The 27,515-nt window shown below is 39.8% G+C and overlaps 1 protein-coding gene across 1 annotated transcript; it reads right to left on the bottom strand.

Annotated features, from left to right (window-relative positions):
- ZBTB10 (zinc finger and BTB domain containing 10) lies at positions 1-27,515 on the bottom strand. The gene is made up of 5 exons (XM_032128169.1): positions 26,298-27,515; positions 19,175-20,072; positions 9,797-9,970; positions 7,659-7,834; positions 1-5,175 (listed from the first exon to the last, which is right to left on the bottom strand). The coding sequence occupies exons 1-5, from the start codon at positions 27,222-27,224 to the stop codon at positions 4,870-4,872; spliced, it is 2,481 nt and encodes an 826-aa protein (XP_031984060.1). The 5' UTR covers positions 27,225-27,515; the 3' UTR covers positions 1-4,869.

Below are 27,515 nucleotides of genomic sequence, written 5' to 3'. Positions count from 1 at the left end.
TATATCTGTATCCTGCAGTGGCTAATCCAAATTGATTCAGGTAAGAAACATTGTGTAGCTTATTTTAAACGTTCACTTCAAACTGCAATAATGTAAAATACAAAGCACTTGATAAGCCAATTTTATTTTCAAGATTAAGTCATAAGACTAAGTCTAGGGTAGTTTTACGTTTTTTTCCCCACATAAAAGTATTTTTAAAACCCATGGTGAATTATACATTGAATCTTCAATGTTAAAGGGTTCTGCTCAGCAACACCCCTTCCCCAGGATTTCAAACCTGTGTTTTCTTTATTACAAATGAATTATTTTATTACAGGTTTGTTAAAAGGTACTAAATGAAAACCAACTTCTTTCTTTTTATCCATTGTGTCGATATTTAACCTTTACCATACTGTTCAGTGATGCACAGTAATGCGCTATTAAAATGTATAAAAGGCAAAGGAGCAAACGTGTATCAAATAAAAACTGGGTAACAGATCACGCAGTGAAGAGGGATGCTAACAGAAGGGTCTACAGTAAAGTATCTACAGAAAGCTACTCAGTGCTACTACTTCTGCAGAGCCTGAACCACATTCTGAACACAGTGAATAAACTCAGAAGTGGGCTTCTTGCATAGCTTCTTCATCAGAAGGTGGCCACCACATAGAGCTGGAGAAAAGTACAGTGAACTGTCCAAAACACTCAAGTAACAAACCAGAGGAATTGTAACAATGCAAATCAAACAGCCTTTTTCTTACCACATTGCACTCCACATTTTGCTCCTTTTTCACTCTCTTTTGGCACAAGATTTTTGGGCTGGTGGTGATGTCAATTGTTTTGCTTTCATTTCAGTTTCTAAAGCCATTTAAATACAACAAAGTAAACAAGGAACACCAAACAAGGTACAGTACTTCCAAAAGTGAATTTTGCATCTACGTGGAATCAGCAGACTACAAAAGTATTTCGGAATAGGTGGGAGACTTATGTTAGTGGGTGGCAAGAATGAGAAAAATCAAGGGAAACAAAACTTAAAAGCAAGCTAACAACCAATTGGCCTCATTAAAGCAAATCCTATTAAAAGCCTTACCAACTTAAAGCGAGGCAAGGAAAGCATCTTCTGCTAACAGCATTACTGCTGTGACCCACAACTAGGAGCAGACCTCATGCCAGTGTCCAGGCCACCAACTTTTCTTCACTTGATAAATGAAGTGATAGAAAAAGAGGGACATGTAGTGATACCTGAAAACTGCATTTGCAGAAGGCTACACATCTCAAAAACCAGGTGTACACTATGGGAACCAGTCACTGCAACTCGTACTTCTTGGGATGCACACTGACAACTGAATGCAACTTCTGGTTTTCAAAACTGGTTTCACAGCAAAAACTATTTTACTAGAGGATCTGTTTGCAAGCTGAACTACAAAATTTGTCTAAGTAATTGGAAAATGCCATTTTCCCTGCAAGATGCATCTGTCATTGCAATTGAAAAATGCTTTCTAGTGTACTATAGTAACATTGGCATAGACAAACACATTCTATGTTGTGTGTCTTCCTGACATCATGCCTACTTTGACCAGGACTTCTAACTGTGAATCTGAAGTGAATTTACTTATTAATTTGATTTTGTCCTGCATCACAGTGCCCTGCCAGTAAGTGCTCTGTATGATTATCTCTAAAGATACCCACCACTGCTTGAAGAGATCAGAAAGCAAACAAAAACCCACAGAGAAAGGGGGAATCTCAACATCAGACAAACTTCATTTGTTTTAATAACAGACATGATTCTTTTCATAAAACTACTTGTGTGGCATTGCCTAAATACACAAATCGCAGACATTTGGTTTGAGAATTATTTCATCAGAGGACAGAAAGAAAGACTGGGTGTCTTTTCATTTGATAAAAACAACATTTTAAGGGCATTAGTCGTCTTTTAAAAAAGGAAAAAAAATCTCAAAACAGACAAAATCCACTGCCGTGTCACTACAGCGTAACTTCAGCACTTCTTGAGGGAAAGAATTTCTTGCACAAAGAGAAATCTCTTCCTAGTTCTTATAATAGTGATAGAACTTGAGCTGTCCCTCAAAAACTAATTCTTCAGAAATTTCGTTTCATTAATTTAGAACTACCCAATCAAGCTAACATATTTAAAATAACTTCTAAATAAAACAACTCAGAAAAGCCAGACTGCAGACAGCATCTGAATTCTTATGGTTCTCCAAGACAGGAACAGTGGACCTTCACTGAAGTATTTCACACCACTTGCTAAAGACAGTCATCCCTCTCTCTCCAACCTACCATGGGCAATTACATGCAACTTCTAAAAGCAAGCAATTGAACTTTACCAAGGAAATTATGATTGTCACAATGCAACAGAATATTAAGGCCAGTGAATAATAACTGAATAGTTATAAATAACACAAATGTCTACTAAAGCCTGCTTTTCCAAATAGAACCAGAACAAAAGCACAACAATTCTGTAGTGTACCAAGTGTATATTTCAATTTACTGTAATGCAGTCTAACAACAAATTTGGTCATAATTTACCAGATATACATAAATGATTTAAGTAGTAAAAGGAGATTCAGTTCCAAGAGAATAAATTCATACCTTGAGGAAAAAAATCCCAACAAAACAAAAGGGAAAAAAAAAAAAAAAGAAAAAAAAAGGAAAATACATTAAGAATGTAGAGCCAGGTCCAGTTTCTAAGCATTAAGTGAGCAGTATTCTAATAAAGCAGATTTAGGTGAATTTCAGATATATATATATATATTTATATATATAGACAGATCTACCAATTGTAAACTATGGTTTTAAAAGGGATAAATGGGATGGAAAAATCTTTATGCTATACTTACATATTCACAAAGCAGAACATTACTTTAACGTTTAAAATACTTTTTCATTCATATCTTTGCCCAACTAATTTCTACTTTGGACCCCACCAGAATTACACATTACTCATTTCAGTCTAGAACAATGAGAATAAAATGTATTCTTCAGTGTAAAAAAAGGCATCCCGCCCTCCCCACCCTCCCCAAAAAAACTATTCATGTCAGGTTTACAATGATGTGGAAACTACCAATGAAACAAGTGGATGATTAAAAAAAAGCATTTTAATTCCCATATAACTGTAGTTCAAACTTATCATCTCAGTTTCAATCAGCAAAAACAATGTCTTAACATTATGTTACTGTTCTATGGACAACAGTAAAGCTTGTCTCTTTAAATACATACCAACTTTGATCAGATGGAGCACCAGTAAGATTCTGTCCATCAAAGCATAATTCAAAGCTATCCACACAACTACCATAATTTAGTTACCTGATATAAAATAGGAAAAAATATACTCATTTTAAAATTAAACAAAGTTGAAAAATATGGTGACCCTCAATTGTTTTTTATACAGTACTGTCACACTGGCCTAGCTATGTGTCATGACAAATGCTCTGCATATTTACTCACTGTGACATAACAGTACATCAGACTTACTGTTCCAATGATTGCCTAAATTCACTTGCCTTAGGCTAAACAACACAGAGGAGTTTAAGGTGAAGGTGTAATGCCCTCCCCTCCCTATGAAAGGGGCCTGAAATCATTGGTACAATATTACAAGCTTAGGAAAAAAAAAATCCAGGTGGCTACGAAAATTCAAGTTTCAATGCCTCCTAGAAAATCTGAAACAAAGAGCATAGGAGCATATCCTCCTGAAAAGTAGACAACTCAAAGAGCATTATTTTGCTTTGGATTTTTTGTTTTTCTTTAAAAAAATTCCAGCAAATGAGCAAGTTAAATGTAATTTGTTTACATTAAATACTAACAATAACCCATGAAGTACAAAAGAATAAAAAAAAGTTTGTGTTCAATGATGAACGATGGGCACGATAGCCTAGTGTCCAATTCATATCACATAAACAAGCCAAAAAATGGACAAGTAAGAAATTATAGACCAAAAAGTTGTTTTAATATGACACTTTCTCCGTTCCTTGTATTTTTATTCTGTGGGACTGAGGTATACACCAGGGAAACCAAAAAATTTTGAGAGAAGGGGGGCCCTTAGAAGAGGGAAGAAACATTATTACATCAGATACCTTTTAGAATGACTGTCTCTTTTGATTAAGTGGCACAAGAGTTACCCATGCTCTGATCAGTCTATTATTTTCATTACTGGTCATTTCTTCTGCATTATCATTTTGATGAATATCTGATGAATCAACAACAACCTTCTTTAAAAACAGACACTAAATTAATGCCATTAACAACTTCTCCAGTGCTTATCACCCATAGCACCTGCCAGCACAGAGCCAAAAGTTTTCAACCCAAATTTCAATATGGTGTTGGCAATATCTGTGACACATATTTAAATGATTGGCTTTCACCTATCAGATTATGGGAGAGGTAAGTTTTGTATGGCAAAGACATGCTTGTGGAAAACAAGAGCCACTAGCCCAAATTAGCTTCACTGACTCACTGACAAAAGTACGAGTGGATTTGAGAAAGCTGTCTTTGTATTTCCATACAAAGTTGCAATTTTCTTCATTCATGTTAACAGATACATGAATGTGTAACATAATTACAGTTACTACTATGTCTGAATAGGACCCAAGTAGCTATAGCCTATAAATAATAAAAAATACATTTTTCTTTTGATAACTGACTGTAGATGTGAGGACTCTGTATAATTCAACCAAATGGTTGTATGCTGTACAGTCCTGTGCAAATATAATAAAAAAATTAATAATCCTTTTTTTGCTATAAGGCTTTGACCCTACATTTTCACAGCAACATAACTACCATCCAGCCTGTACCATATTTCGCAAGCCTTCAGTCCAAAAATTCAAACAGTCAATCCATACAGTGTCCATTTGCAGCACCCTGAAGTCATATGCTCTGTCAGTCATCTAAAGGCATACAAACTTCCCCGGCTTCATCCCATCGAGACTGGTCATTCTGTTCTTCTACATCATCACCAAGCTCCTCATCACCTTCTCCCACTTCATTTTCTTCGTATTCTTCATCCCTAGGGAAATCTGTGTCCTGCACCTGGTCTGCTCCCTCTTGCCCTCCAGGTTGAGATTTATCTGCACAGTCTACACAAACTCCATAACGTCGTGATCCATGTCTTATTCCAACGCTGGCTGCTAGCATGAAAATCTTCTTGCACACCATACACTTATACTTTTTATCCTTTTTATGCACCTGTGGAAGAGAAATTTTACTAGCTGAATATAGGCATATCAGGTAACATTTGCATATAGTACTAGAAAACTATTAATAATAACAGTAACAATTATTAATATAAAAATTCCTACTTTTAACTTTCCCAAAAGATACCCAGCACTGTTTAGAATAAGGAAGGACTACTGGAGATCTACATATGTACTCCTCAACAGTCATGAGCTACTGCCCACAACCAAACGACCTCCTTGGAGCTCAGCAGGTCACCTGTTCTGTACGCAGGTGAGTGTTCAGTTCTCGACTCCTCAGGGTACAGAACAAGACTCAGAAGCAATGAGAGCAGCGTAAACCCTTACACTGCACACAAGATAACAACTTGTTTAGAAAATTGCTTTTACAATTTTACATCCTAGAAATATTAAGAACAAGCAAGAGTTACTAAATTTAAGAATTCAAAAAGAAAAATTCTTCTTCCACAATTTCTCCTTCCCAACAAAATCAAAATCAACATCAACTTTCCAGGTTCCTTTGGTAAAATTTTTGTCCTGTATTTGAATCTGTGTGTAAAATTAGAAGGCTGTTGTTGACTAACCATGAATTTTGATTTTGAATTTTTAAGTATGTTGTTTGTACAAGTAACTGAATTCAGCAACCATGTATATTAGTTATTATTATCTAGGAAAAAATTAAGTTGAAGACCTCCTTCCATCTAGTGTTCCCACAACAGATTACAATTATGTGCTTAAATATCTCATTTGAAGTCCCATTGAAAAAGTTGCAATTTTAGATAAAAGAGAAATTACCACCCAGATGAGGGGAAAAAGAAATTAGGTCAAGATACAAATAGTTATTTCAGCTCTGCTGTATAATCTGTACAGCTGATACATGTGTTTTCCTCAGCCTCTAGACTCGCTGTGATAATACTTCACACAAGGCAGAATGTTTGAGAGTTGTTGAACTGAAAGTGGAAGGGAGGGGAAGAAAAAAAAAAAACCAGAAAAAAAGAAGTGTTCTGACTTCAGGGAAAGGACACTTAAGTGAAAGCACAGAACTGCACTGTGCTCACTCTGCAACTATTTTCACACTGTCTGACTTCATCTCCTTTTGTGGAGGAAAAAAAACTTTCAGCTACAAGTCCTGGTCAGATACTGCAGGACAGAAAACTAAAGTCCCACTCTACTCTTCCAGGCAGACCAACTAACTCCCACTGTTGCTGTTTTCTCTAGTGAGCCACAAGGAACACGGCCATCAATGAGGCAGTAACGCTCCAATTCTCTCAGCCTTTCTCCACATGAGAAATGATCCATCCCTCCAGTCCTTTTCAAAGCGCTCCTCTGGAGTAGCTCCAACAGTTCCACATCCTTCCTGTTTTGGGGACCCCAGAGCTGGATGCAGTGCTCCAGGTGGGGGGAGGTCTCATGAGGGGCAGAATGCCCTTCCTCACCCTGCTGGCCATGCTGCTTTTGATGCAGTCCAGGATACATTTGGCTTTCTAGGATGAGAGAGCACATTGGCAGCTCACGTCCAACCTCTCACCCACCAGCACTCCCAATCCTTCCCGGCAGAGCTGCTCTTGACGTGTTCATCCAGCAGCCTGTAGAGATACTGAGGGTTGCCCCAACCCAGCAGCAGCACCTTGGAGAAGTGGAATTTACCCCACTCCATGTACTAACCTTTTCTATCTACAAAACTTGTCTTGCAAAATGAGGGGGTTTTTAAAATCACAGCTTGGAGAAGTGTTATTACTTTCTCACCACCATATGATCTTGCTTTTATTACTGCCCTAAAACACACCTTGGAATTTATACAGTATATATTACAATGAAGTGTTATTTTCCTTACAGACTAGATACAAAGTACCTACAAAATATCCAAGACAGAGAATACTTTCTCTGGATCCTCAGCAAAACAAGTATTCAAGTCAAATTCTGAGTGATGCAACTTGCACAGGACAGGGTTAGCTGAACTGCTGGTTATGATACTGGTAGAATGCAAGTCAGACAGATGTTTACTTTCTGTATCAGATATTTTTCATTCTTTCCTAATCTTAAAGCAGATACTATACTATAGCTTTGTCTAGTTGTGAAATAAACATTTCAGAACTACCCCAAGACATTGTGCAATTGCTGAATTAACAGGGTGCCCTCACAGAAAATGGTGATGCAGCATTATAGACCAAGATGTGCTGTTTTACTGCAGTAAAGCTAAGCCAAAACTGCTTTTCATTGTCTGCAGAATACTTATATACACTGCATCCCTTTATCACATCACTTTCAATCTTGAAATGACTGTCTTCATTGACACTGCATTTTCCATTAAGAAAACAAGAGGTACAGTTATCACAAAGAGATGTTTATCTTCATCCATTTCAGATTAAGATGGGACAATTTGCATTATGTCAAATCAGAGAACAGTTTCTTCCAACTACCAAAATACCTGAAAAACCCTATAAAACCCCACTCATACATGTGCATACATATACACGAACACTTGAGATTACCTACCAAGGAATGTCTCTTTACATGCTCTCTTCGTGTAAACAGCTTCCCACAGATGTCACAACTGAAAGATCTCACGCCTGTGTGAATGAGCAAGTGTCTCTTTAGTGTTCTTCTGTATTTGGCTACATAATTACAGTGTGGACACTTCAACTTGTTCATGATTAAAGCAGAGGAATCACCTGCAAGATAAGAAGCCATCAGGAGAACAGATGATGAAATACACACAAAAAATATTTCAGTATGTTCTGCCTGGTTCACAAAAATAAACAGGTGCTGAAACAATAAAGCAAAACAGATGACTTTTCATCAGCCAAATCAGGACAATGCCTGCCTGCAGAAATCACAAATGCTGTAAGTTCTCCATGTACAGTTCTACTAGAAAAATACCTACTTGTAACCAAGGCATTTTTACCACCATTTTTACCAGAAGTCTTATTTCATGAACTGGAGTAAGTTAACTACAATTTACCAATGTTCCATTTTTCTAGAGGTCAGTTATACCAGAAAACACTTTCTTCTGGATTAGAAACCCTAACTCTGCAGCATTTAGACAGTCGCAATCTTCTCTCCCAATATTCTATTTAGAATTACATGCAGGAACTTTCTGCCAAGGTCTGACTTGACAAATCAATAAAAAGAAAGTATAACTAAGTGAGAACAAATATTGATAAAAGGAGTAGAACACTAAGAGGTAGCAAAATTCTGAAACTCTCAAAAAGGAAGTTACTGGTTCAGACTTTACCTATTTTCTACTTTGATCTAACAGTAAAAAAATAAAAAGAGCAGAAAAAATTTCTGGAAGTACCAATTTCTCACTTCTTCCTTATGATGGAGGAGAATTCTTTACATAGTTTGCTCAAAGGATATATGTAAAACAGGTTTCATACAGCTGCCTACTACTGTGTGAAAAAGAACAACACAGGATACTGTGATGTGGAAAAGGCCACACAGGACTACAAGGACAGTTTTGATAAGAGCACATTGACTCAACTTATTACAGGTGAGAATTTATGATCATCATCATAACCATCTAGAAGCATCCAAAAAGCACTGGCTAAGGCTGTGTGATTATGTGCAAGAGTTTCTAATGTTCAGGCTGGCAGGAAGAAAACATAAGTAACTGTGAGATGTGTGCTCATGTCTGCAGGTCTGTATCTAGAGTTGCCTCCTTTGAGCTTCAAAAGCCATCATAACATGGAAGTTACATTTTGCTAACATTCACAAGTTTACATTGGTATATTAAAGCACTCATGTGAGCTACATGTCAACATAATGTCACATAATGGCTTACATGGAATAAAGTAAGTCCTACACAGGCAGACTTCAGGGCTCTAAGACATATAATTTAATGATTTAAGAACAGGCAGACCAAAGACCCAGGTTCTAATTTCTTAACTGCCAGCAAACTTCACCTCCTGATAACCAAATTTCTTCTACTGTAAACCCCAAAATATTTAAAACAAACCATAAGCCACATCCCACTAACAGCTCAAAGTTAAAGAAAAGAGGTAAGCATTACTATTACCCAGTACTTGATACCTTCTTTTTACTGAAGACTTTATGTATTTAAGGAACTAGCAAGAATTGTTTTAGATACGGTGGTGTTTTCAGTATGTTTTCAGACAGAAAAATAATTACAGATAATTGCTTGCTTGAACTGACAGAAGAAGGCTTAATTATAGCTGCAGTGAACTAAAAACATTTATTGCAATGAAATTTTTATTTTTAATAGCAAGACATGTGCTGAGATTTCCTGTTAAAATTATATTTAATTCTGTATCTTCACCATCAAAGTGTTCAATTTCAAGAGCCATTTATCTGCATTTAGCTTAGTAAAGGGGCGGGGGGGGGGAAGCTATCAGGTCACTAAAAACCTCAGGTATCTTCACACTCAATCACAAAACAAGAACTGATATAAATCACATTCTGTTTTTACTCTTCCATACATTTGAATTCCTTTTCCTCCCTCCAAGGAAGTATGATCCACAAAGGCAAATGATATGGAAGAAGATTAAATGTTTACATAAATAACCTCATAACCCTCTAAACAAATGAATCAAATATTATAACCAGTGATACAAAAGATAGAGAACCCCTATCAGAGGAAAAAACTGAACCCACTCTCCACCAGATACACTTACCATTTTCCCAAGCTTCTTTTGGCCAAGATTCTGGCAGCAGTCCATACTTAAAATCACTTGAAGTACCCGGTAGCAGTCCATACTTGAAGTCACTTGAAGTACCCGGCAGCAATCCGTACTTGAAGTCATTTGAAGTACCCGGCAGCAATCCGTACTTGAAGTCACTTGAAGTAGCTATTAAAAACACAGTCTTACTTTAGCTTCCTGGGTTCTAATCAGTCTAATCTAATCTGTTTAGCAAAATATATATCCTTTTCAAACTGTGACAAAAATTTTTCTGACCTTAAAACAGCAATTATAGTATTTTTTCACATAGTATTCAATACTAAAACTAAGAAATAACTGCATTCCTAATTTCAATGAAATGAGGCCTTTGAACTACTCTCCACAGCACCATTTCTTCTCCCCATCCTGAGAAAAATTCAAAGCCCTTTTCATACTACAGGGACTTTGATGGTAAGGATATGTATTCCCTTACTATCATCAGGAGGGGGGGCTGAAAGGTTTTCCACTGGATTCTCTTTACAACTGCTTCATGCAATGACTTCACCCAGACTGTCACAGGCACCTTTATTTATATAAAGTATCCTACTGTGTCTATCCTACTATATTTAGCTATGTCTAAATCCTTTTCTGAATAATCATCTCTATTACTCTATAACCACATCAATTCAAAAGACCACAATTACTTGGAATATAACAGCTTAAAAGGCTAGTTCGCATATTTACATTTGCTCTTAAGACAAGATCTTCTGCAGTTCATGTTGTCTTTGCACCCTTTTTTCCTCTTTAAAAAAATAAAACTATTCAGAAGTGAACAATGCCTCAAAAAGACCTTTGTTTAATTCTATACTTTATAACAAGTAAGAATTGCATCAGTGAACATGGAATCACTATTACAGAGCACAGAGAAGAGAACTATAAATAGTACACAATAAAGCTGCACTAAGAATTTGACAGAATCGTATTTGTTGGGCAAAAACTCTTCTGGCAAGTGCAAATCAATGTTCCCCCCAATCCCCAAGACAGGAGTTTGTTGGAAAACATGAACTCATAAATCCATTACTTTCCTCACAGGCAAACAGCTGTTAAATAAACAAACTGCAGTGGTAACTGGCAGATTTCCTTCTATTTTTCTAGATGGTACTTGGGTCCTCACACTGGATTCCCAATGTCACCACTGTGAAAAGTCTTGAGGAGATGCATTCTTGCTTTCAAGCCTGAAACTATACATTTTAATAGTCCAAAGACTTATTTTTATCCCTACACTGTTCATTCTAAGGATTTTTTTGGGAAAGGAAATTCTCTTAGGCTAATCCGGCATTTCATGCAGCTTGTGGCAAGCTGCATATTTAAACACTTCCAACTTGCAGTTTTACTGGAAAAAAGTACAGATTACAAATCCTCACAGCATGAGACACAGTAGTTTCATTTACTGCTCAGGCAGCATTACTATTGGCAGCAGTGATTTGGTCTGCAACGTAAGACAACAGTTCAAAAGGATATCACTTAGCAAGTAGGAAGCTTATAATTCTATCCTATCCATTAGACAATGGCAAACAACAAGCAAAGCAGGATCATGACTGCCAAACTAGGCATTCCATCAGAGCTTTTAAAAAGCAGAGCTTGAGTGAATGAAGAGAAATAGCAGTATTTTAGCACATCTAACTACCTATTTTGGTACAAAAAGAAAGAAGAGGGAAGGGAATAAATCTCCCTCTCCTTTAAGAAACAAAGCAGTGAGGAAAATTTTTTAAATTACTGATCCTAATAGCTGTTATGTCCAAAAGAGGCAAGAACTCCTTATACTAATTTGGAGTGATGGACTCCAGCAATGGCATCTCAACAGCTCAAGGAACAGAACACAGATACCCTATAGACATGCCAACTACACATTCCTTTGAGGTGAGGAGGAAGACTTCTTTCTGTAATACACAAGAAAGGATTAGTGAGGAAGCAGTGCTGTGCAGTCTGGGTAAGAGCAAAGATGACTTGATCTTAAGGCTAAAAGCTTCCAAATTAAAGCAGACTTCAGGATCTAGCAGAGGAAAAAAACGAAACTACTTTTATAATGTTTAAAGTATTAGATCCTTTCTTTATAGATTTTTGTCCCTGCACTAGAACTGTAGCTGAATGTAGTTGAACAGCTAAAGGTCAGTCAGTAATAAAATATTTTAATCACTTTCCCCCCTTATAGGATGAACATCTGGAAGATCAGTAGACCAAGTCTTTAATGTACACAGATGTAATGCTATGCTGCGTACAGGCAAAATTGTACATGTTCCTTCAGAATAAGCATACACTATAGATTGACCATAACTAAGAGTTGGACCAAATTGAGCACATTTATAACACTGTCACTTTGACAGTTCTTCTGTATTTAAGAGAACACAAATTAAATTTCATTAGGAACCCCTATGCACACAGCTGGTATTTAAGTTTGAGAAAACTTAGCTCAAACCCCTGCATAGTTCTAGATCTTAGCACGAGACTCAGCAGAGAGCCAAACAGATTTAAGAGCTGTCATCTAGTCTAGGTAATAGCTACTAAATCTTTCAACCTCCAATTGGAAGGGAAGACTCACTACAACATGAAAGAACATCAGCACAGATACCACAAGAGATAAGAGGTTGCTACGCACACTTCACTCTCTGCATAGCACATGACTAAGTAGATAATAATTAAACCTAATGCTTATTCCTAGAATAATTCATTGACCTAGAAAACCTGCTTTCTAGATTAAGCACACATTTAATGTGTTCAAAACAAAACCATGAAAAAGGCATCTTTAGTGTCTTAATTGCTCAACCAAACAGGATAGACTTGAATTACACACTGTCGGGAAGCTGGAAGTGCAATACCTAGCCTCTACTACCTTCCCCAGCCAGACATAGAGCCACAGTCAGGTATGCTTCCAGAACACGTTACAGAGCCCTGGGGCTCAGAATATCTTCTCCCATTTCTCCTCTCACGCAGGCTACTGCCCCCTGAAACCTGCTTGCAAAACTAGACAATCATCATCTGACTTGTTTCAGTCAACTTAAAGCCAGATGACCTTGATAGGAGGCTGGAAGCAACTATGGATGCAGTCGTACTGGTAGACTGGGGGTGGGTTGTAAACGGGGAAAGTATAGACAGGTAAGGCAGATCGTTTGGGGGGGGGGGTGGGGGGGGGAGCTAATTAGAAGCAATATTCTGTGTCTCCAGACCAAGCCATCTGACCACAACTTTTCTCTGATCTAATGTTACCTTTTTACACTTTAGTTGATTTCTAATAGGCATAAGTTAATAACTCAAATGTCAATTATCCTCAAACCTTTACCCATTCTTCCAGCCTGCATGGATAAAAGGCTATCAGTAATCTGATCTTTAATAGAAGTCAGCAACAAGCAAAGCCAAAATAATAAGAAGTAAAACAGAATTCAAAGAAGCTGATTAACTATCAGCACTAAAATTCACACTATGTTGATTTGAGAAGAGATAAGGACAGTGTGAAATAAAATGAAGTGGTTGTGTAGGCTCTTATGCCACTAACAAAAGCTATCAAAAACATTTTATGTTCTACTGCATTTGTTCTCAGGAAAAAGGATAACCAGAACCCAGATACAATGATTTTCAGTTTTGAAGACAAGAGTTAGGGGTACACCACCAGAAAGAGAAAACATGTCTAAACTAGAAACACCCCTAGCTTGACAGGTTTCCCTCTTTTTCTACAACTAGAAATATGCTGATCTGGGGGGCAGAAAAGGAGACATTACTGAGTAGGAGATGATACAGAAAATAATGAGAAGTTTACTGACAGAAGCCACTGAACAGGTCTTATAGAAAAGGACACAGACATATGGTGCGCTGAGGGAAAAGATACAAAACTTTCATTAGATACAGCTGTCTGTAGTGAACTTAACTTCTGTTTTCTTTACATATATTAGCACTGGAAATAGTGCCAAAATAAGAGAAAAAGAAATACTATTTTTTCACTACGTTTTCTGACACTGACTGCTCATCCAGATCAATTAAAAAAGACAGAAAGTAGACAGGACAAGCGATTAGGCCATAGCTTTCAAGGATTGTAAAGAAAGCAGTGGTAATCTACTGATACAATCTGGATTGCTATTAGAGAGCTGGATTTGTTGCTTATGTTAGGTAACATGACAGAGGAAACAGCACTGCGAAGACTGACACACTAAGACAGGGGGGAAAAGAAAGTATCTTGCACTCCCTTTGTTCCCAGAGTATTCTTCACATCTTTAACCTTGCTTCTTCTGAAAAGGCTTATTCTGGAAGCACATTACTGCTCAACTGCCTCTTGCAACAGAGGGCTTGGACATACTTAAGATATTTCGCCAACACAGTCTTACTCTTACTCATACTCTATTACTCCCAATTGCTCTCAATTTTTCTATTTTTCATTCACGAAAAAGTGGTATATTGCATTGACTATGGAGTCAGATCTAGCATCAACTAACCCTGACAGAAGACCACCAACTGATGCCAAATACATTACTCACTTGCTTTTCAACTTGATTATCATACCTTCCCTGAAAAATCCCTTCCCAAGAAAGTGAAAGCTATTTTGCTGATCTCATCCAACAACTACACCAGTTAAACACAAGAAAATAAGGAACTTTCCTCATGCAGACCATTTATTTGTGTGTTAATTGTTCTCATGAACCATTTTTATTTAGATGTTCATCATCGTCAGTATTTCACAAATGAAAAAAATCAGCACTTCAGATTGGTATTTTTCCAGTAAGTGAATGCATCGCACTGGAACTCAAAAGGATTTTCAGGCAGAGAAGATCTGTAGACACCACAAAACCTTCTTCCCCAACCCATTCGCAAAAAAGAAAACAAAAAGCAAATTGACAACAGCAATACACAAAACATTGCCTAGAGTAGTAGGGAGAATGTGAGGATCTGCTTGTCTTTGGGATCCTCCCTTGGAGAGGTAGGAAGAGGCTAACCCTTAGATGTTGCAGTGTTATCAGAGGACTTCTAAAAACCTATGACATCTTCAATACCAGACTACATAGGGAATGGGGAAAATAAAGTGGTTAAAGGTCCACCAAAGAACTTAAATCTTTTAATCAGGGTATCAGCTTGAGGTCTAAACAAAATCTGACTGAGGGTTGTAGTACCATGGAAAAGCAGGAAAAATACACAATTCTTTTTTGTTTTGTTACACAGTCAAGTGGGGCTTATTCCTACAAGAAATATATATATGCATCCTGATAAGTCCATCGACCTTGATTTCTTCAAATACAAAGATACCTGTCTTTATTGTAAAGTCCTAATCAAGTTGTGTTATGCTCCTCTCCTGTATCATGACAGAAGCTGTGACCAGCACTACATTTTTTGTAAGCAAGTTTAGCTGCTGTTTGTATCCTTCTGAAAAGTAGTTGCTTCTACAGCAAGCTGAATTAAATTCCTTAAGAACCCCAACAAAATCAGTCAGGAACCCTCTTGTTTCACCAAGGGCTGTTTTAATCTTGCACTTCTTGTCCTTTTCCCCATCCCCACCACATGTACATGACAGCATTATCCAGCCTGAAAATCACAATAACAAATTATACACTTGTAGCTTCATAAAGCTATTGGGATATTGCATGCAAGTCTCTGCAAAAATCAACACGGTCAGTTCCAGAAAGCATAAACAACACCTCACAGCTGTGTTCTGAAGTCTGAGGATAGGACACTTGTATAAAAAAAGAAAAAAAAAACAGGCCCAGATGAAAGACATATCCAAGAAGTGATGAAAATTGACAAAACAACCCTGTGAACAGACATTAAGAATATGATGAATTATGTTCACTGAGCTTTTATGAACTTTTATAACTCACTATAACACTGTGAGATGCTGACTGAAAGCATGGTTATTTTCACCATGGTAAATGGTTAATTTGTAGGATGCATGATGGCTGTAAATAGTAAAGACTTTTTAGCAGATTATCAGCTAGGGGGGGAAATACTGTGATAGGTGGTAACATTCAGTGTTTTAGATAAACAGTTACTTTAATATAGCTAAAACTGGAGACGTCTTGAAAGCTTAAGTAAAATGTAAGTAAATATAAATGTAAGACAGTACAAGAAATTTCAAACCCATCCTAACTTTATGGAGCTTTTTTAAAGCTCACCAAAGTGCTACTTTTACAGGGAAGGTGTTAAATATAAACTAACTGGCAACACAGGGTGAGAGGAAGATGAAGCAGCTGATATCCTTATGGATACATGTAGAAAGACTCACATTCAGCAAGGAGCAGTTTAACATATTTGCTTTACTGGAACAAGAGGGGTAGCACATGCTTCAGAAAGCTCTTACTGTTTATTATCTAATACTTACCTAGCTGGTAACTGGACTGCTGCTTACTGCTGGTAACCAGCTGGAAAATTCATTTACTATAGAATTTGAAGAGTGGCTTCAGGGATAAATTTTTGTAGTGAGGAAAGTGTTCTGAAATAGGCTTCTCTTCCATATATCTACAGTATTTATTTCCCATCACAAAAGCATCAGACCAACCCAAACCTAAATCAAGGGCACAGAAACTCACTCTGCATGTAACTGACAGCTCATAACCACTGATGTTACCCCCATCAGAACATGACAAAGCACAACAGTAGAAGGTCGTTGTTTCCCTTTTAGCAACCAATGGGACAGCATGCTCCTTAGCTCTGAACATAAGAATCTACTATTCTTTATTTTTCTTCTTATAGAATTGTCTTATATCTATTCCAGATGACATTTTCTTATCCATTTTTACCGCTCAGTGCCTATTATTTTTGGTAGCTTTTCATCCCCATAAGAAATTTAATCCAAAACTAGAAAGTTACTGTATAACCTGCAGGTTACTCTACAACTCATTCTTGACATTCTTCCAACTCTCCACTCCTCCCTCTTCCACCCTTTCTTTGGCATAGAGGGAGCAGTTAAAAGAACAGTGTTTAACAGTGGAATCTATCCACAGAGCAAAGCAAAAGAGCCACAAGTAGAAGAGAAAGAATACCTAAAGGTGAAGCACAGACTGTGGCTGAAAAGTAAGCTATACCAAGCCCTACTTCAGTCACTCTTCTTGTTTCAAACAATATGCAGGCATGCAAGAACTTAGTAAAGGTGTTATTACAAAAATACTAGATATGGCTTCCAAAAGACTTCTAACACTGGCAGAAAATGTACTTATGTACTTGGGAACATATATGCTGTGCTCTGAAAATACCAAGGAGATTACTAGGTGACTAGTATTTTAGACTCAATAAAATAAACTTCAGTCTGCAGTCACAGAGCTTTCAATGGTTTTTGACAGACACCACAACACATATTCAGTATGCTCTGTCTCCAATACAGTTCTTTTCATCAAGATGCTATATGGATGTATTTTGTAATCTAATTCTTTACCATAACAAGTTACTGGAAACATTGGTGCTTCTGTTAAAAAAAAAAAAAAAAAAAAAAAAAAAAAAAGGGACAAGGACTAAACATACCGCACTATCCATGTCCTCCATTATTTCTCCAAGAAATCTTCACAGCATATGTACAAAATTCCACAGCATCCAAACAAGTATTTATATCTGTTGTTGGTGCCATCATACAGTAGACACAGTCTCTGTATTTCCATCAGTAAAAGAGTATTGAATATTTACCCCATATAAATCATCAACAGAAATCACATGCTAAATTGTGTCAGAAATTTGGTATTTGTGCAGCTAATACACATTTCCTCAGCTCTTGCTCCAGACCTTCTGTTGGGTCCTTTTTCACGGCACTGCAACTAGAGCAAGTAGTGTAGCCCAGCACAGGCAAAATTTTTGTGTGGGTGCTGAGGACTCAACATCCCCCACTATCCACATGCTTTACTTAGGCTAGATCTAACCTGGTGCTGTGGACCTGAGGCCTATTAGCAACTGGCATGTTCCTGAAACACAGTCTCTATTGTCAGTTCAGCCAGAAGGAATCCTGGGCAGTCTAACAAAGCTTAGCCAGTAAGAGAAGTACAGGAAATTCACTTCAGAAGCACACACTCCCAAGTAAAGCTAAAGCAGACCTACCCAGAGTTCAGAGATGAAGACCAGAGATAAGTAACGCCCCTGAAGCATTTGCAGAAGTGCTCCTCAGTACAGCTGCTCCTCCAGAGCTGCGCTGTTGTGCCACACTACTCACTAAGCACATGAAGGTCTCTTGTACTGGAGAAACACATCTCCAGTCCCAGCCTGCACAGCTCTGCACTGGCACATGTCACTGCGGTACCCAGGCACCACTGGCACCGCACAGCACAGCCATGAGTCCCCACATGCCCCCTGTGGGACCACTGCTCGCCTGTGTCCCCAGCCCTGCAGGCAGGAGCAGAGCAAGACCCCTGGAGGAGACAGGACACCCACAGTTCCTTGTGTTTGAAGCACGCATACATTTTAAACTGCTTTAGAAACAAGACACATCTAAAGAACGTTGTTCCGCTGTACCTCAAATCCACCCCTAATTTGGCTCCTAAATTGCAGTAAGTTTTCAAAACTATTAATTCATCAAAAAGTGAGGCAGGTAAATGACACTACTTCAAATGCATACATCAGCTATTCATACAGCATAATAATTTAAAAAATAAAAAACTGAACTTAATTACATTGCCCCAAATGACAATTACACTATGAACATTCTGCTGCTTATAATTCTTTGTGTGACTGTATTTGTTTAGCAAACAGATATTTAATCTTATTCTACCATTTACATTAACCATGTATCCTTAAGGAAAAAAAATCCTATTAATTCTATCACTCTCAGGATTTGTTTAAAGCATAGTTCAACAAAAATATATTCCCTTCTAGTATATGTCCAGTATTGTGGCATCTCTTGCTAATGTTTCACAAACCTGTTGTAAGTGTTTCTATTATAGTAGCCAGGATTACTCTATCTTGTAGCTTCCCACATATCCCAACAATAAGAATCAGCAGAATGTTTCTGGGTGACTCAGGTGAAGATTACCAGAAAGATCTTTTGCTAGTGGAGGGAAGGAAATTACAAAGGCCCTTGCTGTCTGTACAATCAGCTAACACTAGCCACCAGTTATCAGTCCTTGATTTTGTGCCGAATAGTTGCCACAGATTAAGTACAAATGTAAGAACTGTAGTTTCTACCAGCTGCTAAGGATCCCCATTTCAAGTGTCAAATGCAAACAGCACATTACATACTGTATGGCACAGCCATTCTCTTCTCTAGCTGATGATCCGCTGCTGTGCCCCAAGGCAGAGAATCAGATTACCGACTTAGTAACCTGAACGGTGTGCTGACTTTACTAATCCAATCCAACATACCTTTACAAAAGTTACAAAGTCAGGTACTTCATTCAATACTTTAATTTTCAAATGACATAACTGTCATTAAGCAATATTTACCTGCTTCTTCTTTAATAAACGACAAATCTTCTTCTGGATAGGGGACTGATGGTTGCAACACTGAGCAATCTTCAGAGTTCTCTTCTGTATTAGGTGGTATATTATAAATAAATCTCTTTGCAGTTTGGTTTTTCCTTCTTGCTTTTCCAGGTTCTTGAACTGATTGTCCCTGTGCACCCATGTCATTCCACACGAAAACTTTTCCCTCACCTTGAGATTCATTTTCAGCCATTTCAGGTGAGCTGTCCTGGACCCAACTGCAGTCATTCATTTGGTAGCTTTCCATTTGGCCCTCATCAATAGGGTAGGGATCATTCTCAGTTTTTATGCTACTTGCCAAGTTGGTAAGGTTTCGTGTTGCCCAGAAGCTGGCAACTTTTTGATCCCTTGGAGATAAACCATCCCTACTAACAGATCTTCTGTTGTAATCCACTACAACAGTCTCTGGAGCTTCCGATTTTATACTTATGTTTAAGGCATCTTTAATGAAGTTGCGGCAGGACTGGACAACCTCCGTCATCTGAAGGTAGCTGGCCACCGACATCACTTCAATGGCGTTTTGGCTCGTAAGCACGAGGTTACCAGAATATAAGAAGTCCAAGATGACAGAAAAACCTTGAACAGCAACAACATCTAAATAGGTAACAGTGGTTTGGTTACGGCTTTCTTTGTTTGTAAAGCAATACAGAGTCTTAAAGAAGCGGCTGCCTGCAACCAGGATGTTCTTGTGAGCTCTGAAGACCCTCCCACTCACCACAATATTAACATCGCAAAGAATGCCTTTCTTCCTCTGCTCGTTGAGCTCTTGCAGGAGCTGATAGCAGTAAGAGTTCTCATTTGGCCTGCTGTTAAAATCACAGTATCCTTCATTATTCAGTTCTGATGGTAACTCTGCCTCCTGCAATTAAAAAAACCCACAAACATAATTAGCTCTTAATGAATACTGTCCTTAATTCTTCAGGACTGTAATAAGGATATGAAAATAAACGAAAGGAGACAATTTTAATCAAACTATTTTTTTGTTATTTATGTTCTTGGTTACAAAGGCAGACAGGAATATATAATTAACAAGATATTTCTGAAAACTAAAAACCATGCTCTCATTCTGCACCTTCCACCCCCAAGTTTGTTTCAAACAGAACTAGAAGATTTGCCTTCAGGGCAAAGGAAGGGAAATTTCAGCCTAAAGTAAGTAAATACACAGTTGAGTGTGAAGTGCTTGTTATTCCTAACCCACACACATTAAAGATTCAGGAGTCTCTCTTTCCAAAGATTTAACTAGATGATTCTTACATATCCAACCCCTTGTTCTTCTTCAGAAATCTCCACTTAAACAATTAAGCAGAATCCTGATACGTGATTCAGCATTTTCTTCATGCTGAGATACGAATACATAGATTAGGCCTGTATGTCCCAATCTGTCCTGAATGTTTTAAAGGAAACATATTTCTAAAGTAGATATAACAGCAAAGATATTTCTTCTAGTTTTACAAATTAAGTGTTTATCCTTTGTTTTTTAACTGTAGCAGGTTTAGGATTAAACAGTGCATCACATGACAAGCAGGCAAAATACTGCAGATGACAAAAAAACCCTCGACATAAGCTTCCATTACAATACCTAACTAAGACTTTCTTGAAATAAGCCTCACAAACTTTCCAGTAGCAACGCTGGCACATACTTATCACACACACACCACCTTTTTACAATGGGATCTCAAACATGGCTTCAGAATTTTGCTAAAACCTGATCTTTTCATACAATCCAACACCAAGAAATAATTCATTATTAAAGATTAGTTCAGTCAGGGAGAGGTCAAGAGATCTGAACTGGATTTTGGAGCACATAGAAGACTTCTAACTCATGTTTAGATAATGATGATTCAGCAGCTAGGATAATGATGGCAGCAGCTAGGAGAAAGCAGAAAACACAGACTGGCGTATTTGAGACCATACTTATATGGGGTTGACATATGCTGCCATCAAGAGCAGCAACAAAGACAGTCTGTTTCATACTACATCTCCAAGATTCTCTTTTCTTCCCTAGCAAAACTGGATAGCTCCAAGCCAAATCATTATTTTCTTCTCTCATCATCTAAAACACCTCACTGATTAGGGAGCTGGAGGTGTTGTTAAAGCTCACCTGCCTCAACATTATACATCAAAATCAGTATTAAAAAGGTAATGTTAGCACTGTCATGAGCCCATAATCTATGCTGGGACTAAAATACACATTGCAGGAAAGTACTACCCTTAATTTGAGACTACAGCAGAAACCAGCTACATAGATTAAAAAAGTCACTTTCCACCACACAGAAATTAGTGGATTACATCACCTCACCTCAATTTACAACCCCACTGGAATGACAACTGAGGCTGTATCTACATCTAAAATGGTATTTACATCTATAAGCAGCAAATAAGGCCCGGTATAACCAAAAGAGAAACTGTGCCATTTCAGTATCTCCTGCAGAGAAATTTCGGTTTGCTGTCACATTCAAGTTGCTCCTGAATCTCTACCCTTCTCAGAAAAACACTTCATTGAAGAGGAAGAAATAAAAGCAATTAGGCTTTTATGTGAAAACAAGCAATAGATCTTTGCCCAACCTCATCTTAATTTTTTCTGTGTGCTTTCTGACACACCCCAAGTACTCCCTCAGATTAAGGTTGTGAAACGTTTGCCCCAAATGTGGGACAGCTAAGTCTGTCACTCTAAATTCTCAGCAGATTTGGGTTCTGGACTAGCTTCCTGTCACTTCAGCTATGGAGCACTGCATAGTTTCAAAACACCAATTACTGACACTGGATCAGATTAAGATGAAAATTATGGTACCCTGAAGTGTTGTCATACTCGTCAATCATCAGTGACTTGCACCTCACACAGTAAATGTTAGGTAGATGCTATGATAGCTGCCAATTTCATTCTTGAGAGCACATTAAACACTGCATAAAATTTAAAAAACAACCTGCAGCAGTTCTTTTCTTTTGACAAATGTCTGATTAAATAATAGAGACAGAGCACATTTTAACTGAGCAAGTGTAAGTACCCAATCAAGCTAGGACCATAAATAAATTGATATTTACAGTGAGGGGCTTTTGTTTCCTGAGAACAGGACAAGCTCAAGGAAACTAACATTGTGCTCAGTTTCAAATAGTTAGACTTTTCTGCATACACAAAAAGATAAATTACTGTTTTATATGTATAATTCATTAATTAAACTTGCCCAAAAGCAAACAGGAGCAGAAACAGATGATCAAAAACTGCTACTAGACATTTAGTTTGTTAAGTTTTCTTTCTCCTACTGTTCCATCAGCATACTCTGTCCCTGGGAGGAAGAACAGTGAGGGCAGGAAGAATTAAAAGAAAACCCAAACCAATATAACCACAGATTCCATCTCAGCTGCATGTATATGAAAAGTAGTTATGCCACATTTTTTAATTCTCCACTACCACATCTTGCTCTACAGCAGTTCCCTGTGCCCCCAGATTAATTGGATCTTCTAACAAAGTAAGCTACCAGTAGCTTCTTAATCTGTGCAGCTACAGAGCAAAATGATCTCAAAATATGGTCCCATCAGCTGCACACGATGCTCCACTGTCATTGTACACACACAGCATCGCTCACAGACAACTCAGCAATTTCAAATTGTTTCATTCATTGCCTAATATCAAATTGAGTAGTTTGAGGTTTAGTAAAAACACTACAGGAAAATACAGTAAGTGATAGTCTTTACTCCGAGGCCTGACGTCCTCCTCAACTTCTTTGCTCTGCTAAGAGTAAGTCAAGAAGTTAACTTAGAACACTGTAATGTAACTCTTACATCTGAAGCATGACTTCCATTCATCACTGCTCACATAATGCAAACAATTCCAGTTCGCATGGAAAAAATAACACATCAAAGGCCTTCCTCCTTTTGGAGAGCTTCTGCCTTAAACCAACATGCCTGTTAGGCTGGAGAAAGCTTTTCTGGCAGTATTTAAATTATGTCCAGAGAGAAAATGTTTTAAGATGATGGTTTGAGAGGAGGAACCCCCAGCAGCCAATAAATCTGCATCTTATGGACCCACATTCATCAAAGAATTAAAATATTTTCCCACGATTTCCCAGTAAACATCCATTTCTTAAGATTCTTGCAACACAATAGTCTGTTTACTACAAAAAACAAAGGTAGTTTCAAGCTGATGATAGATTTCCTTAAGCTTTAATATGGAGAAAAATTATTTTAAAAACTAGAATAGAAAAATATTCAAGGCTTTGCTCTTAGAAAGAAGCATCGGCTGACAGCTCAATACCCTTGAATTACAGCAGCTGCAACCACTTGTGATGTATTTTGGCATTCCAAATTAAATGTATCCCAAAAATAAACCAAAATCATCACTCATTTCTTCACGAGTGTAATATCCAACAGACCTATAGAAATTTCCACTGCTTTACTGTCTTAACACCTACAATTTCCTTTCTGCACTTGAGTGGTGGCACTATGCCATATGTTTATTAGCAGCTGCTAAACATGCCCCGCAGTTGAGGCTTGTCAAGTCCATAATACATGTGTGCTGTCTCCAACAAAAAGGCTGAAAGATCTCTCCCAAGTTTCATTAAATCTAAACGGCTTTGCTGCCTCATTATGTATGTTGGAAATACGGTCAGGGTACAAATTACCTACTGTTGTTCCAAGTATCTGGTATCACAGCATTAAGAAAAAAATAGAGCTATTGTTTTGGTATTAATTTAAACATATGTATCAAAAGAAATTGAAGTGCCATTAAGAGTATGAAAGGATACGGAAATTAAACATAGAAGGGAAAGAAAACAGAGATTCTTAATCAGGTTTTTGATAAAGCAGCTGTAACATGAAAGTACACCACAAAGAAAACTACACTGACTCCTGAAAAACTGCAAACTTGTGAGAAGTTTTTAATGGAAATCTAATTGCAGAGGGATGCACAAAGCAATGTTTTCCACTTGAAAAAAAACCAATCTCTGTACAGCTACCTTTGTCCCAACCTTATCTTTAATACAGTGCAGAAGAACCACTGACTCATCTATCCTACTGTTTCATTTATTATTACAGTTACTACAATTTTTTCTTAAACTATCAGTGGTATAAAAGCAGAGATTCATTTTTACAAATATTCCCATGACAATGAAAGGTCTTCAAATAAACACTTACATTCTTCAAATACATACTTACATTAACTTGTAGGCTACTGTGATAACAAGCCAATATTCTGTCCTCCCTTCCACCCTCCCGGTATTTAACAGTTTTACAAAAGACTGAGGATAAGTGGACAGAAAGAAAACAAAAATAAACTGAGTAGGGAAAAATGCTTGGAATAGCTTTTATTTAAATACAGGTAAAACAGAGTGAGAAGCTTCCAAGTGTGGCAGGGATTAGCAGCATCCACCAACACAGGAGGCTACACAGTGACAGAACATAACTTCTACAGAGTAACCATTCACAACTCAAAGTTAGAAACTAAGCAACAAGACGGTAAAGAATATGCTGCAATAGCATTATGCAAAAGTGGAACATTTTCAAAGATATGAAGAGGTAACAGAAACTAAGAATGAAAGTTTCTTAATTAGAAACAACTAATTGAAAGCAAATTTGGCTGAAACACTGCAGAGTGAATAGCAAACCCCAGAAGACTGGAGAAAACTAGTAAGACGACCTACTACCATGAAACATCTGTAACAGTAGCTGCTATAAAACTACACTCACTGAAAAGGTAGTATTAATCATCTTGAAGGTGAATGTTGCATTTGTAAACCCAAAACTAATATTTTGGATAACCAGTATTTTGTGCAACATAAGGTTTCCCTTCCAGTCCTGTAATAGCTTCACATAAAACTTGCATACATTTTCCAAGTAGTTCTAAGAAAACTATCGTTCACCTAACGTTTTATCAGTCATCCTGTAATCCTGATATCCTGCTCGAACATTTGACTAGCAGCTCTTGTCCAAGGTACCCTGAGCTCCTTAGAGTGCTCAAGCAATAACCTCAATCCAACTATCGCATTGTATTTCAGACTCCAAATAAAGCTATCCAGCCAAGGTGGGTGTTTTAATTAAAACTGAATTCTAAATTCAGAAAAACTGAGTGACTGATCAATTAATTCCGGCTAACAGCCTAACAATTCAAGGACTAGCCTAACCTGAAGCAATACTAGCTAATACCCGCAAGCAAGTTGAACGCCAGCGAGGCGATCGAGCGAACTTCAGTAGCGCAGGCATCCCTAGCAGAAAAGGCTGCAGAAGGCTGCGGATTCAACACAAGTATTCTTTAGGGGCTTTCCATCCCCATATATTCTAGGGCAAGCCCTGCCTCATTCGTGAAAGCAGCCAAGAAACACAGTGATTTGAAGTTCAGCGGGGAACGTGAAGAGTTTCACTACTCCTATAGCGTTAGAGCGACGGTGGCATAGTAACACGGCTTGCAGGAAACCACATGTTTATCTCAAACACACACCAAGCGATTGCAGACTTCTTGCTCAGCAACTCAATCTAAAGTAACGCAATCGGGGAAAAAAAGATTTCAACGTGAAGAACTTGAGTACACAGAGTTATCCGATTAGTGAACCGGGGCCACACCGCTAAGCACGGCAGAGCAATTCCAATTTCACGCCTCCGAGTCCCCATTTCACAAGCGGTCGCCGGCCGGACACTGGCCTCCCTCCGCCTGTACCGCAGGAGGAAGTTGTAACGAGCGTATTTAAATCAGTGCTGTGACACTGGGATTCGTACTCAACTTTTTTCCCACATCGCCGGTTTATCTTCACGAGATAAACAGATGAACTAATGAAAGCGGTACCCGCCAGCGCCGGACGGATAACGGGAACAGAGTACAGCCCCGAAAAACAGCTCGTGCTGCGTTTGTGTGCCTGCCCGCATCCAGAGGGAGAGTCACCCCAAATCCCAGATGGGGCTCGTCTCCCGCTCCGGACACGGCAAGCGAGAGCACCGCGGCGTGCCCAGCCCGCCGAGCAACAACAACCACGAGCAGCCATTTAAAGAAGTTCACGCACGTGGGCACAGGAAAACCTCACCGATGCGAAAGGGGAGGCCGGGATTGCCCCTCCCTCCCCGCCGCCCCCTCCCCGTCCCGTGCCGTGCTGTGCCGTACCTGCTCGGCGCTGCCGGGCTCGTTGAGGCGATGCTCGGCGGAAAGGTGGTGCCTCAAGAGCAGGGTGCGCTTGTAGTTGCGGGTGCCCTTGCAGAGCTCGTCGTGCCCCCCGGGTAGGGGCGCGCCGGACATGATCAGCTCGGGGGGCGCGGCGGCGGCGGCGGCCGCGGTGCACCAGGCGCAGGACATGAGGCCGGTCTCCTGGCAGTAGTAGAGCCACGGGAACTCCTTGAGCCAGGAGCCCTGAAAGGAGATGTGCAGCTTCTGCAGCAGGGACTTGGGCCTGGCCAGCGGGAAATGCCGGATGCTCTCCCCCTCGCCGCTGCCCTCCGCCTCATCCCCGCCGTCGCCCCCCGACCGCCGGCTGCTGCTACAGCTGCCGCCCTCGGCGCCACTGCCGTCCCCCAGGCTGCCCCCTTCGCCGTCCTCCTCGTCGTCGCTGCTGTCACTCAGCGAGCCCCCGTCCTGGACCAGCTCCTTGCCCTCCAGCAGCCCCTCCGTCTCCAGTCCCTCCGCGCCCTCCAGCTCCATCTCTTCGTCCGCCCCCCGCCCATTGAAGTGCTTCCGCGGCCAGGCCGCGGCCTCGCAGCCATTGTTGGCGGCGGGGTGGGCGGCCAGGAGCCCCCCGCCGCCGCGGAAGGCTAGAGTCCGGCGGTTCCTCTCGGCGAACATGGGGCCGGCGGCGGCGGCGGGGGGCGACGCCGCGTCCTGAGGCAGCAGCAGCTCCTTCTCCTCGGCGGTGGTGGCCTCCAGCTCCTCGGCCTCCAGCCCCTCCAGCTCCGCCTCCTCGTCCGCCCCGCGCCCGTTCAGCGCCTCGGGGTCCTGCCGCTCCCAGGCCTCGGTCCCCGCCGCCGAGGCGGCCGCCGCGGGGGTGACGAGGCCGCCGCCGCGGAACGCGAGCGTCCGCCGGTTTATCTCCGCGAACATGGCGGGCGCGCCCCGCGCCCCCCGCCCGGCCGAGCGCTCCGTCCGCCGCGGGAACGGGGCGGGGGAAGGAGGCGCCCGGCTGCCGCGCGGGGGCGGCGGCCGAGAGAAGCGAAGTCCGGCCGCTCGCTCCCCGCTCCCCCGAGTCCGGCCTGGATCGCGGCGGGCGCGGGGCTGCCCACAATGGATCCCGCTCGATCGCTCAGCGGCGGCGGCGCTTCCGTCCCAACAGGCCCCGGATCGGGTCGGGTGGCAAATGAACAACGGGCTGCCCACAATGCACCGCGGCCGCCG

The sequence above is a fragment of the Corvus moneduloides genome, chromosome 1 (assembly GCF_009650955.1).
Source record: "Corvus moneduloides isolate bCorMon1 chromosome 1, bCorMon1.pri, whole genome shotgun sequence".
Classification (NCBI taxonomy): Eukaryota; Metazoa; Chordata; class Aves; order Passeriformes; family Corvidae; genus Corvus; species Corvus moneduloides.
This window is presented reverse-complemented; position numbering and strand designations above follow the sequence as displayed.

Excerpts from the sequence above, each read along its gene's own strand:
- ZBTB10 (XM_032128169.1), bottom strand. The coding sequence starts at position 27,224 with ATGTTCGCGGAGATAAACCGGCGGACGCTCGCGTTCCGCGGCGGCGGC. Across the intron at positions 9,971-19,174 it reads GTTTATTAAAGAAGAAGCAG|CTACTTCAAGTGACTTCAAG; the intron begins GTAAATATTGCT and ends TGTTTTTAATAG. Across the intron at positions 5,176-7,658 it reads ATGTAAAGAGACATTCCTTG|GTGCATAAAAAGGATAAAAA; the intron begins GTAGGTAATCTC and ends TCTCTTCCACAG.